General features: G+C 37.6%; 1 protein-coding gene across 1 annotated transcript in view; it reads right to left on the bottom strand.

Annotated features, from left to right (window-relative positions):
* Positions 1 to 12594: 12594 nt before the first annotated feature.
* The window catches only part of LOC140154348 (uncharacterized), an 11150-nt gene continuing 7209 nt past the window's right edge, over positions 12595 to 16535 (bottom strand). The window contains exons 7-9 of the mRNA XM_072176915.1: positions 14692 to 14814; positions 13796 to 13921; positions 12595 to 12690 (exon numbers count right to left, since the gene is read on the bottom strand). Of these exons, the coding sequence (XP_072033016.1) occupies positions 12595 to 12690; positions 13796 to 13921; positions 14692 to 14814 (345 nt within the window). The remainder of the gene's footprint in view (positions 12691 to 13795; positions 13922 to 14691; positions 14815 to 16535) is intronic.

A 16535-nucleotide genomic window follows, 5' to 3' on the forward strand; every position in this document is an offset into this window, starting at 1 on the left:
GATTTAGTCAGTTTCTTAAGTATTATTTGTAGGCCTGTAGACCCGGATGCAACGCCTTCTATACTTTTTCATTAATTATAGGCCTATTAATAGTAATGCGTTGAGATTTTAAAAAGTAATATCCGCCTTTATTTCTTTCTTTTTGAAATGATATACTCGTTACAAAAACAAATCAGCATGGAAAACATTTTTTTTCGTCAGAGGCAGATATTTGGTCTAATCAGTGTAAGCTATATACAAAATAGACGATCTTTTAAAATCATTTTTAAATGGGTTTTTTAACCTTATTGTTTGTATTTGTAATGTCCACACAATCTGACAATGTCCCAACTTATACCTAATGTGAATCGAGCCATTTAACACGTGCTTGTAGGACAACGATTTTGAATTAAACATGTTAATTGTGATATTTTAATTCCCTAGAACACCACAGTTAAGCGTCCAAAATTGTAAGTGGGCTTTCTTTTATTTTACCTCATTATTTCGTTAAAATTACTCGAAAACCCTCCTAAGAGTTGTTACTAATAAACATTTCATAATTTTGGGCAAAGAATAGCCAAATAGTTGACCGAAATCGTATATTTGCATCAATATTTGACTGAAATCGTATATTAGCATTACCGTCCCTTCGTGGCTTTATTGCAAGCCAAAGTGCTGCTAAATGTGAAACGCGATTACTTAAAATATTGAAAGAGTTTAAACTATACGAACATATTTCTGAAATATGTCTCTCTGATTGGTTGATTATCAAGAGGATTACGGCATCCTCAAAGCCTCCTGCTGTAATTCTCTATTCGATATCTATTATAGGACCGATCTTTTGAAATCCATACAACCGTGTCAAATGAAATAGTCTCGAATCATAATTTGTGCACGATACAACGTTGATAGGCCTACCGTACGTCAGATTTCGGAATTTTATTGAAAATAGGCATAAATTACATTGAACAGGTTGAATGCTGGCAAAAGTAGACAAAATAACTATGGGTCGAATTTACATTAATCAGTGTCCTGGGCCTGGGTAACATTTAGGACTCCTTCGCATTCTAAAACAATACTTCACCAAATGTCCTTGCTTTCATTTTCTCATTTAATTTGTTTTAATTTTAATTAATTTCTTTATCCACTGGCTCTGTGGTAAATCCGGTATTGCCAAATATTTCTCGTCCGTTATCCGTGTTAATCTATTTATTTATTAAAATGCACCATCTATTAAATTCCTGTAATACAATGTATAGGCCTAGTGTATTTTGACAACAAAGTTGTTTTTATTTTTGATTGGAATTTGGGGTTCCAATTTACAAGTGGTCTGTTTTTACACGATTTCATATATAAAATATGTTTGGGCATGGCGGAATTAGTATATGATTAAAAATAGATATACTCTTAGGCTCCCTTTTTTAATGTTTGTACATTATTAATATTAATGTACAAAATGCAAACGAATGTATATATATTTGATTGTTTTGTAAACATTAAATTTGATGTTTACTCATAATTATGTCTGGAAAGTCAGGGATAAAACTAAGGAGTATCGGTATTTAGTTTCCTGGGAAAGTGGATCAGATGAGCAGTGAGTAAAAACATTCCCTCTAAATGTTTATTTTATTTTTATTTTTAATGAATTTATTAGGCCTACTGGTAAAGTGCAGAAAAACCTCCAAACGCACTCTAGGATTTTTCATCAGCAGCAGTAGAAATTTCTCTTGCATAGATTTTCGGGTGACCTCGCTTGGATTTAGCAAACAATGAACCGTCAGGGTTTTATATTATATAGCGCGTTATTTAATCTGATTCAACTCGTCGTGGCACGTATATTTATTGGACGTGCAATACTTTTTGACGTCACGAAAAATATTGTACATACAATATTGTACGTACAATACGGAGTCTGAAGCGCACCTTACTGGGACGTCACTGCACTCGACAATTTCGGCGCCCGGGAATTTTTAATATCGCGTGTTGAGAGACGGATGTTTTTATTCGTTTTTATGGTCACTATGAATTTGTTTTGAATAAAACCACGTGATTCGTGCTTGATAATTATTTTTCTTACATATAAGGCATAATGTTGTGAATGCCGGAGACTTCCTTTAAGTTGGGTGGTATATATTGTCTTTAAATTGGCCCAAATTACAATGAATTAGAATTATGATTTTGGAAAGTTTTTAGTAAAATGTTTTACAAAGTACCGTATGTTATTGGTATACAAAAATTTACAGAAAATCTGAGTTGTTAGTTATAGACGAAAGAAAAGAAAAATTCTAGCAACAATAACATTTCATGTCAGCCATATTCGCATCTACATACATACACACCCACCCTACCCTACCCCCCCATCCTCCCAACACACCCCGCATACGAACCCACCTGAGGGGGGACACTCACATAGTGAAGTCCCGTGTGACCGCCACCACTGACCACCACGCAGTGGCGTAGCGTGAGTCACCGACCATGATTTAAAGGTCTTTGAACTCACTTTTGAGTAAAACTCCTAAATTTCAGCTCTTTATCTCAAATTTGGAATTTCTTAGCTCCACAGCCTATAATTTCGGCCAAAAATGGTAGATCACTAGACCAAAAATTGTTTAAATTCCAATTAAGAAATCCAAAATATTAATTTGCCCACAAATCAGTTCTCAGTTCACAAAGTTCGGACCCACCCCACCCATCCTACCTATAAACGGAGAGAGAGCAAGAAAAATAGAGAGGGGGTGGAAGAGAGAGGGGAAATAGGATGGGAGGGCAAGAGAGAGTAGGTAAAGATCACGATAAAACACTTTATGATAGGCCCCTATACCAGGGCCGGATTTAACTTTTTGGGGGCCCTGGGCCAGGCCAAAGTTTGGAGGCCCCAAACTCAAACACTCAAGTGGCTAAGGTTTTTTTAAGTATAAGATCGACGGTGTTGGCGGGAGCATTACAATTTAGAAGGAGACGAGCATAGATTTTACTTGGACATTTGTGCGCGAAAAATTCAATTTCAGACTATTTTAGCCCAAAATAAAGGTGAATTTTGCTATATAAGTTAACGGCCCAGTGAAGCGCTCATATTTTTCCAATTTTACCGTATTTAAGCCCAAAAACATGGTGTTTTACGGGAAAGTTTTAGGGCCCCATTTTGGGGGCCCTGGCCCATCTGGCCCAATGGTAAATCCGGCACTGCCCTATACTGTTGATCGCGTCTACTTCAACTCTTTCAGCTTATTACACACCCCGCTGATTTCTTGTTTCTAATAGGGGAAGCTGGTCGGACGGCGTTTGCTTCCAATTCCTGTCAACAGAAAAAAAAACACAAGTCACAAAAGTCACAATATGCCAACGCACCATTCATGGATTAAAAATGAAATAAGAAATAGATTTTAGGTATCTAATGCTCAAAATTTAATTATAAATCGACTTTGAAATAGGTGGAGGTTTGCATGTTTGTGTGGGGGTGTTTGTGAAGGGTGGTGTGGGGGTGGGTGCAGGGGTGTGTTTGTCTAGTTTTGCACACATGTTTTTCTTACTCTCCAAAAGAGTGGGAAGAGTGAAATTCACTACAAAAGAGTAAAACGATAAATGAGTGGAAACCACTCTTGCAAGGTATAAAGGACAGGAGTGGTTTTCACACTTTTAGTAATGATTGCACTCTTTTGGAGTGCTGTTCACTCTTCTCACTTTTTTGGAGGTGAGTTTTTCACTCTTTTACATTAGAGTACGTGTATAATAGTGGGCTGATTCTGAGAAAAATAAAGATTTGATTATTTTACTGTCCATTATCGAATTTTTTTGTCACTTTTCTAAAAATGGATCCCATGCATTTTTTTTTAAATAGAGCGTGTTACCCAGCTTTTGCATGTGAAATCTCTGGGATTTTTAGTGAAATATTTACACTACTATTTTTACATTAAAAATATCATTGACAGCCCCTGGCTCGCATATGTGTTACATATTTATATTATAAATATTTTCCTCTGCAAAATCATTGATATTAAATATAATCAAGCTCAATATTATTAGTCTTCAAAATACGAGAAAGAATGCAGCCATTACCATTGTACTTTCACTTGAAAGTGGCTGTTCCATGCACTGCTGTGCCCCAGTTGAAGCAATTGCTATAAAATTGCCTCGCTCTAGAATTTTGTTTATTTTTTCTTTAATACTTCTATTAAAAAGAAAAGCCTCTAAATCTACTTCATGCCATCTGGCGATGAAAATACACATCACTTTTCAGTGGTTTGTCAAAATAAGCATCAAATTCCCCTTGACTGCACATGCAAAAGTTCCAAGTCCGGTAACACACTCTGTCTAAACTTTATTTCAAAAGTGATAATATTTTGGATTAGGAATTTTTTACTATTTTTTCGTGGGTGGACATCCCTCGTAAAAGAATCTAATAGAAGAAAAAATAAAGCAATAATTGACCTTTGTTAACCCGAAAAATGCCGTGTTTTTGACCAAAATTACTAACTTTTGCGCGCTTCGCACGTACTGGCCCATCAAATACAAAAACTTCCACCTTCATTTTAGGCTGTCCTTTGAAAAAATCAAACTTTAATTTTCTCAGAATCATTTGATGTAAGTACTTTCCAATCTGTCCTCCATTATTCAATATTTAACATTTGTTTTAGGGAGCTTCAAAACATAAATATAGTTCATCGACTTTCACAATTGCAATCTATTCATGGCCGTTTATTCCCCAAAGTAAACAATGGATAGAGCTTTTAAGTTCATCTTAAAAGATGTTTATCATAGATTTCGTTAACCAAGATGTATATTATTCTGTCTGCATGAAGTCTGTGTGTTTTCCCACAAGTATTATGTTATCGGTCTATTCCCCTCTATCAGTCTATGATTGCTCGGTCATTTGCACCTGCAAAGTTTTGAGCCATCGACCACAAGCACTGACCAATGAGAGAGCCAATTACGTGCTAGCTACGTTTGAAAACTGCATGTCCATTGGTTAAAACACAATTTTCCATTTGCAAGTCCATGGGCTAAATTAAAACGCAATTTTCAACTGCTGGCTATATAATACTACCAGTAAAAATAATACTACTGTACTTGGAACTGATAAGCTTACTCGCTTATAATTTCTGTCTTCACATTCGAATTTCACGTGATAATAAACGTTTCACATTTTGATTTTTTAAAGGAAAATATGGATTGATTTTTTAAAGGAAAATATGGAAATGTCGAGCTATATATCAAACATTCACAGATTGCATTTCAATACAAAGTTGGCGTCGTCCCTATCTTGGATGCACTGCCAATGGGTGTTGTTGGGGTGCAATATTTCCAAATCGTCCCGCAGACTAAAATTATATACTTACGGACAAATTAAGCGTGAAGCGCGTGAAAATATACAATTTCAATACACTACTAGAAAGTGATTGCAAGAATGTGTTTAGAAACGTTAGGCCTATGTTAAGAATATGGATGTCAGATGTTTAGAAATTAAACACCATCACTGACCAATGTTCAGAAATTTGACACATGATGTTTAGCTTCTAAACGTGTTTACAAAGTGATGGCAAAATTGTGTTTCGAAATGATTTAAAGGCCCATATAAAAATAACAGATGTGGAAATAAGAGTATAAACTGACCAGTAGATATCAGTTGTAGTCCAACTAATTCATGGCATATTAGATGGCCTAGGGGAAAGTTGGCCCATGTTTGCAAGACTATCCTTGCCTTCAAGGTGAAACAAACGTACTCATGTTACCCTCTGGCCATAGGCTGGCCTAGTGTCAGATCTTACCCAGGGAGAGATGACATTCCAATATTGGCCTTTAATCGCTAAACATTGTTTTTGCAGTGTACTAATACGAGCCAACATTTTAGAGGGCATTTAAGCCTAAAACCGGGCCAAAGATAATTGTAGCCTAAGACCGGGCCAAGAGAAGATCGGTACGCCTCTGTGCACCGTAAAGCATTATTCGACCATCAATATTCAAACCGAATTTACGGAGATGTTCAGCTGCTAAAAATGCTGAATGTGCCTAAAATATTCATCAACTCAGTGCTAATCTTCTGTAGACATATAAACCGACACGACGCTGAATGCAGGGAAGCATATCAGTTCGGGGGCACTGCTAATTCAAAGACGTCTCTGATATCAAAGACGGGTCAGTGATTTCACATACGGGGGTCTGTGATATCACATACGTCGTGCTTTTTTTACAGTTTGGGGCTAGATGCAGCATATCGGAAAGAAGGTGACTGTATCGGAATATGCTTTCCTATGTTTAGCAAATATCTGCCTGTGCAAACATCATATCTATCTGTGCAAATTCTGACAAATGGTCCCAGAAAACACTTAGATTGGCAAAATCGAGCCATATCCAACGTTTTGAAGTAACAAAAAATCCCAAGTCATGGCGGAGTGAATATTTTGGCAAGGCAAAAAAAGTAGGGAACAATGAATTTTTGGCCAATCAACGAGGGGGGAGGGGAGCGATTTTTGGCACGCATTGTGGCGGCAACTTTTCAAAATATATTCAAAAATGACTTGAAAATGGTAGGCCCTTACGGAAACGTTCAGGCCTAACCTCGTGGCCTGACTCTTGCACACGTGCATGGGATAAATTCGGAGAAATATGGACACTTGTATTTTATTGATAGGGGTAGGGTTATGTTATGATTAGGTGGCTCAAAATAGATCAACAAATTACGGTAAACCAGGCGCGTGCCCCAGGGAGTGGGGCTTTGGGGCCTGCAGCCCCGGGTCTTAAAAAAAAATGAGGGAGTCAGAGAGAGAGAAAGAGAGGAGGGAGAGGAAGGGGAGTGATAGAGCAGTGGCATAGCCAGGCCCGTTTTTTTTTGCGGGGTGCTGATTTGAAAAAGTGTTTCTTTTTTTTCCAGGGGGCGATTTTGTAAAAAGTGGACCTTCTTCACAAACTTATGGACCTTTTTTTTTTTTATATATCATAAAAAACATATTTTTTTTCTCACTACGGTCGTAAATTAGGATTTTTTTGAGGACTTTTGCCCCACCGCACGGCCCACTCTGCGTACGGGCCTGGGCATAGCCAGTGGGGCAGTATAGTGCCCCCTACAAAAATTGAAGGGCGGAAAAGGGAGGGAAAAGAAAAAGGTCTACTTTTTCGGTCTGATTTCCCAAAAATTGAAAGAAATAACCCGACAACTGAAAACATATATAAAATAACTGCCAATATACCGGAACGAAAATGTTACAAAAATCAGGACAAAATATTAGCAAAACTGGGTTGAAAATTTTGTTTTGCCACAGCCACCCAGTCTCATTTCAATATCCGGGGATTTTTAGGCAAACGAAAGGGGGAAAAGTGGAAAGAAAACAAGAAGAAACGAGGAAGAGTAGGCCTACGTTCTGAGTCATTGCGCATCATAATTATGTTCATGCTTGAAATTTGTGACGGGAAGTCGCATCCACTGGAAATCCATTCTAAAATACATATTATGCATTATCATGACATGGTTATGGCCTATAGGCTATGCTTAATCATGATGGTCGGAAAAATAAGTTAATAATAGGGGCCTAATGCAAAATGATGCACCAATTGGCTTTTAGTTTGAGGATAATATTCCCCTCACAAGTCGGGTCCGTTGAAATCTGTTATGCCCAAAATAATACGAATAATAAGTGTAAACTTTTACACCAAATGACTTTATTGTGCCTTTCATAACTTTTTGAAAATAATTCTCCAACTTCTGAGGGAGCATCCCCCTCAGGCACCCTTCTCCGTCAAAAAAGAAAAGGCTAACTTGCATTTATCCATATAGGCCTAATTGAGCAGGTTCATACCCATGCAGAAGTCAGGTCCGCAGGAAATTTGTTAGGAATTATAGGCCTATCTTTCATAGATATAATGACTATAGGCCTATTATAGCACATCCCCTTCAAGCAAAACAGAAAAGCCTAAACTTAGGCTGAATTGAAGGAATTATTGAGCACGAGTGTTAAATATAGGCGGAGACTGGGGTAATTGTGGCCCCAGGGTAATTGTGGCCCCTTTGTCTTTATCAGGGTGTCTTTATATAAGCATTGGTCTAGGTGACTTAACTTTGTATTGTATGAAAGAGTGGTCTTTATGTTACTGTTTGGTGAAAAAATATTCAAATAGCATTAAAATTTTTATGAGGGGGTCTAATTAACGGAGCGACATCGCAAATGGCTCTAAAAAAAGTGGCAAGTCCACTTTTTATTCATAGGGGTGGTACTTATTGGTTGTATCACTGACTATTTTGTATGTGTTTGACATGAAAGGTAATCATAACAGTTCCCATTGATATAACAATTTTATAAAAGAATTGTTTATTTAATGAGCTAAATTTGCATATTATGTAATACCCGGCTTGGGGTAAATGTGGCCCCTGTTCATGTCTTAAGCAAATTACTTGCATCTGACCCCCTAAAAAGCTATTTTGGTCATTAATCTGTTATATGTTAATCAAATTAGCCATTTGGGGTCATTATTGAAACAAAAAAGACACAATTTATTTAGTATGTTTTCAAGCAAAACAAGGAAGTATAATGAACAGTCAGATCCGGCCGCAGTTTCGGCATGCAAAAATTAGCATAATAACAAGTATTTTACAAAATGCCTTAAAATGCCTTTTTCTGGTAAATAAACCAGTCCAAATGGCCTAGAATTATCGCAATGACTATAAAACATGTTATTAATAGTTATCAGGAAGAACTGGATTCACAATACTCTTTAAATTCTTTATTTTGTTCAGGGGCGACATGGCCCCTAAAACATTATGTTAATTATTATGCAAATTGCAATATATTTATGATTATATTTATCACATCTTATAGGTACCCATTGCCTCTATCCACTCATGCAGAAATTTTACTTCTCAGTTCATACTTAAAGAATTACATGGTAAAAATGCAAAGGGGGCCACAATTACCCCAGTTTCCCCTAAGCCTAAAACTAAAATTCGCGGCTCAGTTGGAAATCTGTAAAAAAATATATGCTCCGAAAATAACCAATAAACAGTTTTGATGTGTCCGGAGAATTGAAAGTCTGCAAAATGTCGTCGAGGGAGCAAAGTTATTCTGCAACATTTAAGCTCAATTATGAAAAAGAGCAACATTTTTTAGCATTCTCCGATTTCTCACGTTCACTTGAAAGAGTGTATCCTGAGCCCGCGATTTAATTCATAAATTGGATAGTAAAATTAGCAGGAGCTAGCAGGCACTTGGGCTAGCTACAACCCTGATCATGCTGATTAGGCCTACTCGCAAAATTATTCCCGTTGCGCCAGTTCACGTTCACAATATCGTTTGCGGCTGGGTTTTGAGACTAGGGAGTATGTGATTTATGAGACGTCTTTGAATTATGATACTGTCAGGTGACTCGGCACTGAAGAGTCTTTGATATCAGAGACGTCTTTGAATTAGCAGTGCCCCCGAACTGATATTACACCGATTGACACTTTCGTCACGGAAGGCAATTTCAAAAACTTTAAATCAATGCAATACATAAGCCTATCGTTTTGCTGTTCATCAAAAAGTATAGCAAATAAAAAACCCTTTAAAAAGGGATGTACCGGGACAGGAATGATTTCATGTGAAGATTAAATAATCCTTCTGAAAGATGCTTGTAATGTGTATTATTTGACAGTCGAGACATGGTTTTAAAATGACAATTGTGATTCAAGGATGTACATCTAATTGATTGGCCTTGGTTGGATGGATGCTTGCAATTAAACATATGGGGTAATCTCTGATAATTATGTGATATTGTTGGCTGGCAAAATAGGGAGATTTTGGATGGTGGGAAGTACTGGTTGATTGGTGGTAGGGCCTATTGGTGAAAAGGATTATTCCTAGTTGAAGCTAATTCACATGTCCTCCTACTCAAATATTATTATCACCAGGTTTGGATGGCATGAGTAGGAAGCAGACACTGTTAGGGTACAAACACCCCTACACACATACCCCACATACATGGATTGCTAAATGGTCTTGTGGCCTAAAAAACAACCGACGTTCGCACCTTAGGGCCTATAGTATAGATTAATTCATTCATAGCTCTTTGTTTTTTGAGAATTTAAGCATACAAAGTAACAAGCAAAATTTCGAGAAATATTATTTTTCGAAAACTGAACCCAAAAATAGCACCTTTAAAGCCAAGAATTGAATGTTTACTGATAATATTCTTAGTAACAAAATTCAATCATTACTTAGGACCTATGTCCTAAAACTTCATTCTAGTTGTGACATATTTGTCATCATAAAAATAGACCCAAATATTTGAAGGTGATGTGTGCATCAATAGCTTTTGGTTCATCATCGTGTTACCAGGAAATGTACATATTTCCAATATTCAGTGATCTTGCTTATAAATTTATTAATAGGCCTACAGGTCTTCGATGTGAGGGATTCAACTTTTACCATGTTTACTGCACGTTGCATGGTCAAACATGTTACATGTAGTTGAAAATTATCCAACACATAGGCCTATTAAGATAACAGACCACCACAGACAGACCACTAGGAACATGAATAGAGTAGGATGTGTAAATTAAATATGTCATCATAACTCAGCAGGTAGCTCTCACCAGAGATATTGGATCACATACCATACAACACACTGAGATACTGAACTCACACAAAGCATGTATGGTACCCGGTGTGTCTGCCCACATGATCCCATAGCCTGCCAAGATAAGTGTTCTAGTGAAGAGAACCAGCAAAACTTCCTAGTCTAGATTCAGAAAAATTATTTTCCTAAAACATATACCTATTTTACCTTACCATGCAAAATCAACACAATATTTCTGATATCCGTTCAACCACAAGTTATATGTTTACACATTACAAGCATAAATCATCATCAAAACAACTTGATTCAGGTACGTGCTTTCTTTATGAATTTCTGTTTCATACATAGCCTAGAAACAACCATTTTTTATATCCAACTAATAAGTACCGCGGCCAGCTTTGCTGGCCCCGGTACAAAAGAAGATATTTTTGTAGTATCCTATAAAGGGGCATCGCATTGCAGCCAACGGAGCTCGTTGGTGATGCCATCATTGCGCCCTTCGGACGGGAGGTGGTCATGGTGGTGGGCATGTGCAAAAATTGTACGTTTCCTGAAAAATATATCTTCAGTTATTGAACTATGGGTTCTCGTTTGCGTTTTGATGGACTTGCCAACTATTTCAATTCAGGCATGGACGTAGGCATATGGAAGTGAAATATATACAAAACAATGGCTTACCACAAAATCTTCGTCTTCTATATCTTCAAGTTCGTCATCTCCGTCAGACTGCTGACGTTTGTTTGTCTGAAACAAGGTTTAAGGAATCGGATATAGCAACGTTTGCACAGTGTTTTTGGTGGGACTTGAGAGCACATCAGACATATCGAATTGCATTCTGAATACGAGGAATGTCCTTCTGATATCAAATAATTATGATTTTTTTTAAATTCGCGATATAATACAAATTTTATGGCAAATTATTAAAATTTGATATTTTTGATACTTGAGGACCTACATTTTTGGTGTTTGGAGGGAAAATCTATATCTTGAAGACGAAAGGTCAATATATTCCTATGATGGACGGTTTTTCATCCCAGCTACATGCACATCATTAGATTTATACAATTTACTGTGTATTATATCGCGAATTTCAAAAAATCTATAAATTATTTTTGATATCAGATGAACATTCCTCGTAAATACTCAAACTGCAATTCAATATTAAAATATCGGCCCACATAATAATATGAAATTAATTTGTGAGAAGGGTTGTATTTGCGGGTATGTGGTTATTCTTTGACATGACTGGTGAAATTTCATTTAAATTATCTACAATAACCCACATACTTTGATCAGCTCGTAATCGGCGGGCCTTATACACATCGCGGATTAATATCAACATATTTTATTTCGAGAATTGTCTTCTGACATCTCGCCAAAAGCATCACAAATTATTAATCCAAGCCCTATACGTATACTTTATTTAACATGCACAAAATAGACCAGACAGGTCAACTATATCACTCTAAACTCAATTCCCGCCGATTACGAGCTGATCAAAGTATACAAAGTTGACAAAAACTGGCAGGAAAGTAAGTTATACCAGGCCCCGCACAGTGTCATCGCCCCGATATCTTCATGGCAGAAATCGCCATGGTAGATTGAATCCACAGCCACGCATGGCCATTTTGTTCCGACCTTTAAAGACGCATAATGAACCGAGGGACATCCGACTAAGGCTACTGACAATAGCCTGGTAATTGACCTCTAGGTGTGTGAGTGAGCATGCATGTATACGCCATGGTGAGGTCAATGGTCATTTGCTTTTAGACTGCTTGCGCGAGTCGAGTGAGTGCAGAATAAAATCAGAATATTTTTGTCAGTTTTTGAGTTCAAGACGCAATGGTTCTTTCTCAAGACGCAAGCTAACGACTATCATATCCGTTGAACACATATATTCAAGTACAAGGAACAAAATATGGCTTCTTTAGACTAAATAAATTACGGGAGATATTCATCGTTTTCTACCCCGGTATCCAAAGATTTATCGTCTGAATATCAAATCGTGCATAGCACATTCACGTGTATCGATCCCGTGTATTCATTCAGTGTCTCTGCTGTATAATGTAATTATTAACCGGGCGATGTCGGTGTGCCCCGGGTACCAGGCAAAATACATACCTTTTCATATTCTCCATCAGGTTTTCCATTTGCTACAGTAAACAGATTCTGAAATATACGAATATCGTGTATTAGTGTGCCTAATTATTCTATATAGGTTGGCTTTCTTTTTTTTTGGGGGGGGGGGAGTAGGTGACATGATCAGGGTTGGATCCAACAGGGTAACTTGGCCCTCTAAAAATAAATGGGCTTAATTGACCCCCATGTTTGGAGAACCGAAATCCCAAAAAATGAATTCGTATTTAACTATGGGCGAGCGTAGTTCTGCCACTGTTAGCATGGTACAACATAAAAGATTCTAACCGTGTCTACTTGTTGTACCATCGGCATCAGCGGATGAAATCTCTCCTTGATCTCTTGAAATGTTTTAAATTATATACGGTATCCGGGTACGGTATACATGAGCACGGACACAAACAAGGATGATAATCGTATCACAAGCAAGATATCGACATGGCTCACGCATTAACCTTTGATGGAGTGTATAGAAGTTGTCGGATATCAGAACCCGGGATCAGAACAACTGATGAAGACATTACAACTAGTTGCAACTTGCAATACACCTAGTGACAAACTTTAATGAGCTCTGACATCAACACCCAATTTACATCTCGCCGTGATTTAATAGTGTTTTTACTATGCAAATAACCACATTCCTTCCTCCACAGTGTATCGGGAACTAGCCCTTTGTTATGCTAAATAGATTTCCCAATTTTACGTGCTGAAGGCCACACTCGCCATACCTTATTGAACATCAAAAGAGGAGCTAGCTGTTTTCCGTCTGTGGGAATTTCTAGCCTATATATTTCTGTGTATAATATTTGTGTATATTTGCCAGATGCCAAATATGGGCATTATGACCAATATTTATGAATAGGCCTATTGCATGGTACCTATAAGGAAAATAGCCGTATGGTATCCAAATTTGGCTAGAATATAGGCCTACCTTATGGTCGATACTATTGAGTGAGTTTAATATTTTTTTATAAATGAACTGTAGTATGGATGCTTGGTTGAAATTACACCAGGTACCTGTGTCGGTTTTTTAAGTTTTTATTTTTTTATATACGCCGGACTTATACAACTTTCAATCTGCAACGTGCAACTTGTGACAAGTGCCATTCGATATTTGGCAATTTGTACGGTCACTTACTGCTTGAACTTTATTCCTTTTTTGAGTTTCCTTATCAATGAGTTCTACAATCGCCGTAAGACGCATACGTTTTGCGCAAGACCTGGCAGTGTCTTCTGTAAATGCTCCCGATGACGTATCAGCCCACTGAAGAAGACAGAATAAAAACAAAATGCACATTAATTTCATTGCTTTTTTTATAATTATATAAACTGGGTTCAAAAAGAAACTTATAATTTTTCACAAGGTCATATCTTAAAATCCTGTCCATCAAAATGAACCAAAATTTCACACAGCATTACTTCAATACTCTATTCAAAACACATGTCAGTAACCAAGCAATTGCCCAACTGACACAACAGCAAAATGCACTGACATGAAACCCCATCCACTGGATGGACCACATGTCACAGCCCATTTTGATGTGTGATGTAAACAGTAAAGAAATTGTAACAGCAATTTGAACTTTCCTGTGTCAGGATTGCCTCACAATATAACACTCGTACCCAACGAACATAACCACACCGCGTATAGCAAGCGGTTCCATGCCAGTGCATTTTCAGTTGTGTCAGAAGTGTAACCGTTTGGATATTGACATGACATTAGAGTAGAGAATTGAAGTGATCCTGTGAATAATTTTGGTTCATTTTGATGGACAGATTTTCAAGATATGATTATGTGAAAATTTGTAAGTTTCTGTTAGAGCCCAGTTTAGCCGTTAATTGTATAAATGGGAGACTTTAATGATCATTCTAACATATCTGTCACCTTTGTCTAAAATGTTGCACCGGACCCTATGTAGCAACAAAGCTCTCTACTATAATATTTAAGGCAATATGTGAAGCAATGGTTGAGGAGAATATACACGTGAAAGTGTTGATTTGGATACGAATTCACGAGGTGCACAAAATACGTACCTTAACAACATGATCCAGATTAGCACCAGCGGTTATTAATATCTTTACAACGTCTATGTACCTTTCACGTAACGCATATAAAAGTAATGTCATATCCGGCATATCCTCATTATCATCATTATCCTGCGATTTAGATAAGACAAATATTGGAAATAATTATATTTAAACGAACTCTTACATTTTCCAAGACTCTAAAATATATTCCCTCATGTACATGAGTTAGTAAATGAAATTACCAAAATGACACCGTATAAGATTGATAAAGGTTCTTGTTCAGATCCAATAAAATGATACTACTCACTCAGAAATATTTCAATTCCTATCAGGAATCTTGTTCACTCTGGTACTGGTGTTTCTAGGTGTTTTTAGAACCGGCAACACTTCTGTCTGGTTTTGATGACGTCACCAAACTTTCTTGTTGCCGAGAGTTTATGACCTGGTCATAAATTTTGTCCAGTCTGTAAGCCCCCTCGTCCTTGTTCATGGTGTCTTTTCCTCTACTTCTAATCCAGATTGCTTCCTTTAGCCAGCGTGTTGTTTTGTCTGATTCTTGATCTATGACCTGAGAGGCAGAGAACTTGACCAACCATCTTAATCAAGTTGACCCGACAGGGAGTATTAAGTTTACTTACGAGGAAGAATCCAACAGTAGCCTACCCTTTCTAGACACACTCATTATCAAGAAGCCTGATGGCACCACAAAGCTCTGTATTTATCGCAAGCCAACCCATACAGATCAATACTTGCAGTTTGATTCACACCACCCACTACATCAGAAGTTAGGTGTCGTAAGAACTTTGTTAGATAGAAAAGACACCATTGTAACCGAGACAGAAGATCAGCGCAAAGAGGAGTTGCACATAAAACAAGCCCTCGCCAGATGCGGTTACCCTGAGTGGTCGATCAACAAAGTTAAAGCGGACAAAGAGAACCCTAAACCTAAGGTTAAACCCCCCAAAGACACTAGGGAGAGGAGTAAAGGCCTTGTGGTCATCCCTTATGTGGAGGGCCTCTCGGAGAGGGTTTCAAGAATTTTTAAGAAACACGGATTCTCCACTAGCATGAAACCCCACCGCACGATACGAAACATGTTAGTCCATCCAAAAGACAAGCGTGACCCATTGCAATCGGCGGAAGTTATTTATGAGATCCCGTGCCAGAATTGCCCCAAAACGTACATCGGGGAAACGGGTCGCTTGTTTGAGACTAGACTAACGGAACATAAATCAGAAAGTGAAAAAGTGAGCGCAAAGAGCTTCACCAGGTCACAAAGAAAAGCATCAGCTTCTGAAATCCACAAATCGGCTATTGCAGAACATGTTGCACATCAAAATCATGTGATTGGGTGGGATGAGGCTCAGGTCATAGATCAAGAATCAGACAAAACAACACGCTGGCTAAAGGAAGCAATCTGGATTAGAAGTAGAGGAAAAGACACCATGAACAAGGACGAGGGGGCTTACAGACTGGACAAAATTTATGACCAGGTCATAAACTCTCGGCAACAAGAAAGTTTGGTGACGTCATCAAAACCAGACAGAAGTGTTGCCGGTTCTAAAACACCTAGAAACACCAGTACCAGAGTGAACAAGATTCCTGATAGGAATTGAAATATTTCTGAGTGAGTAGTATCATTTTATTGGATCTGAACAAGAACCTTTATCAATCTTATGACACCGTATAAGTTTGATTGTTCATCATAATTATTAGGCAATAATTGTAATAACAATTTATTGTCCATTAATTTGCCATTGCCATGATCAAATGTTTCATAACCCCGGTTTCATAACCAAATGAAAAAAATAATAATGACGGGAGCAACTAGGCCTATTAATAATAGACCT

The sequence above is a fragment of the Amphiura filiformis genome, chromosome 6, assembly GCF_039555335.1.
Source record: "Amphiura filiformis chromosome 6, Afil_fr2py, whole genome shotgun sequence".
NCBI lineage: Eukaryota > Metazoa > Echinodermata > Ophiuroidea > Amphilepidida > Amphiuridae > Amphiura > Amphiura filiformis.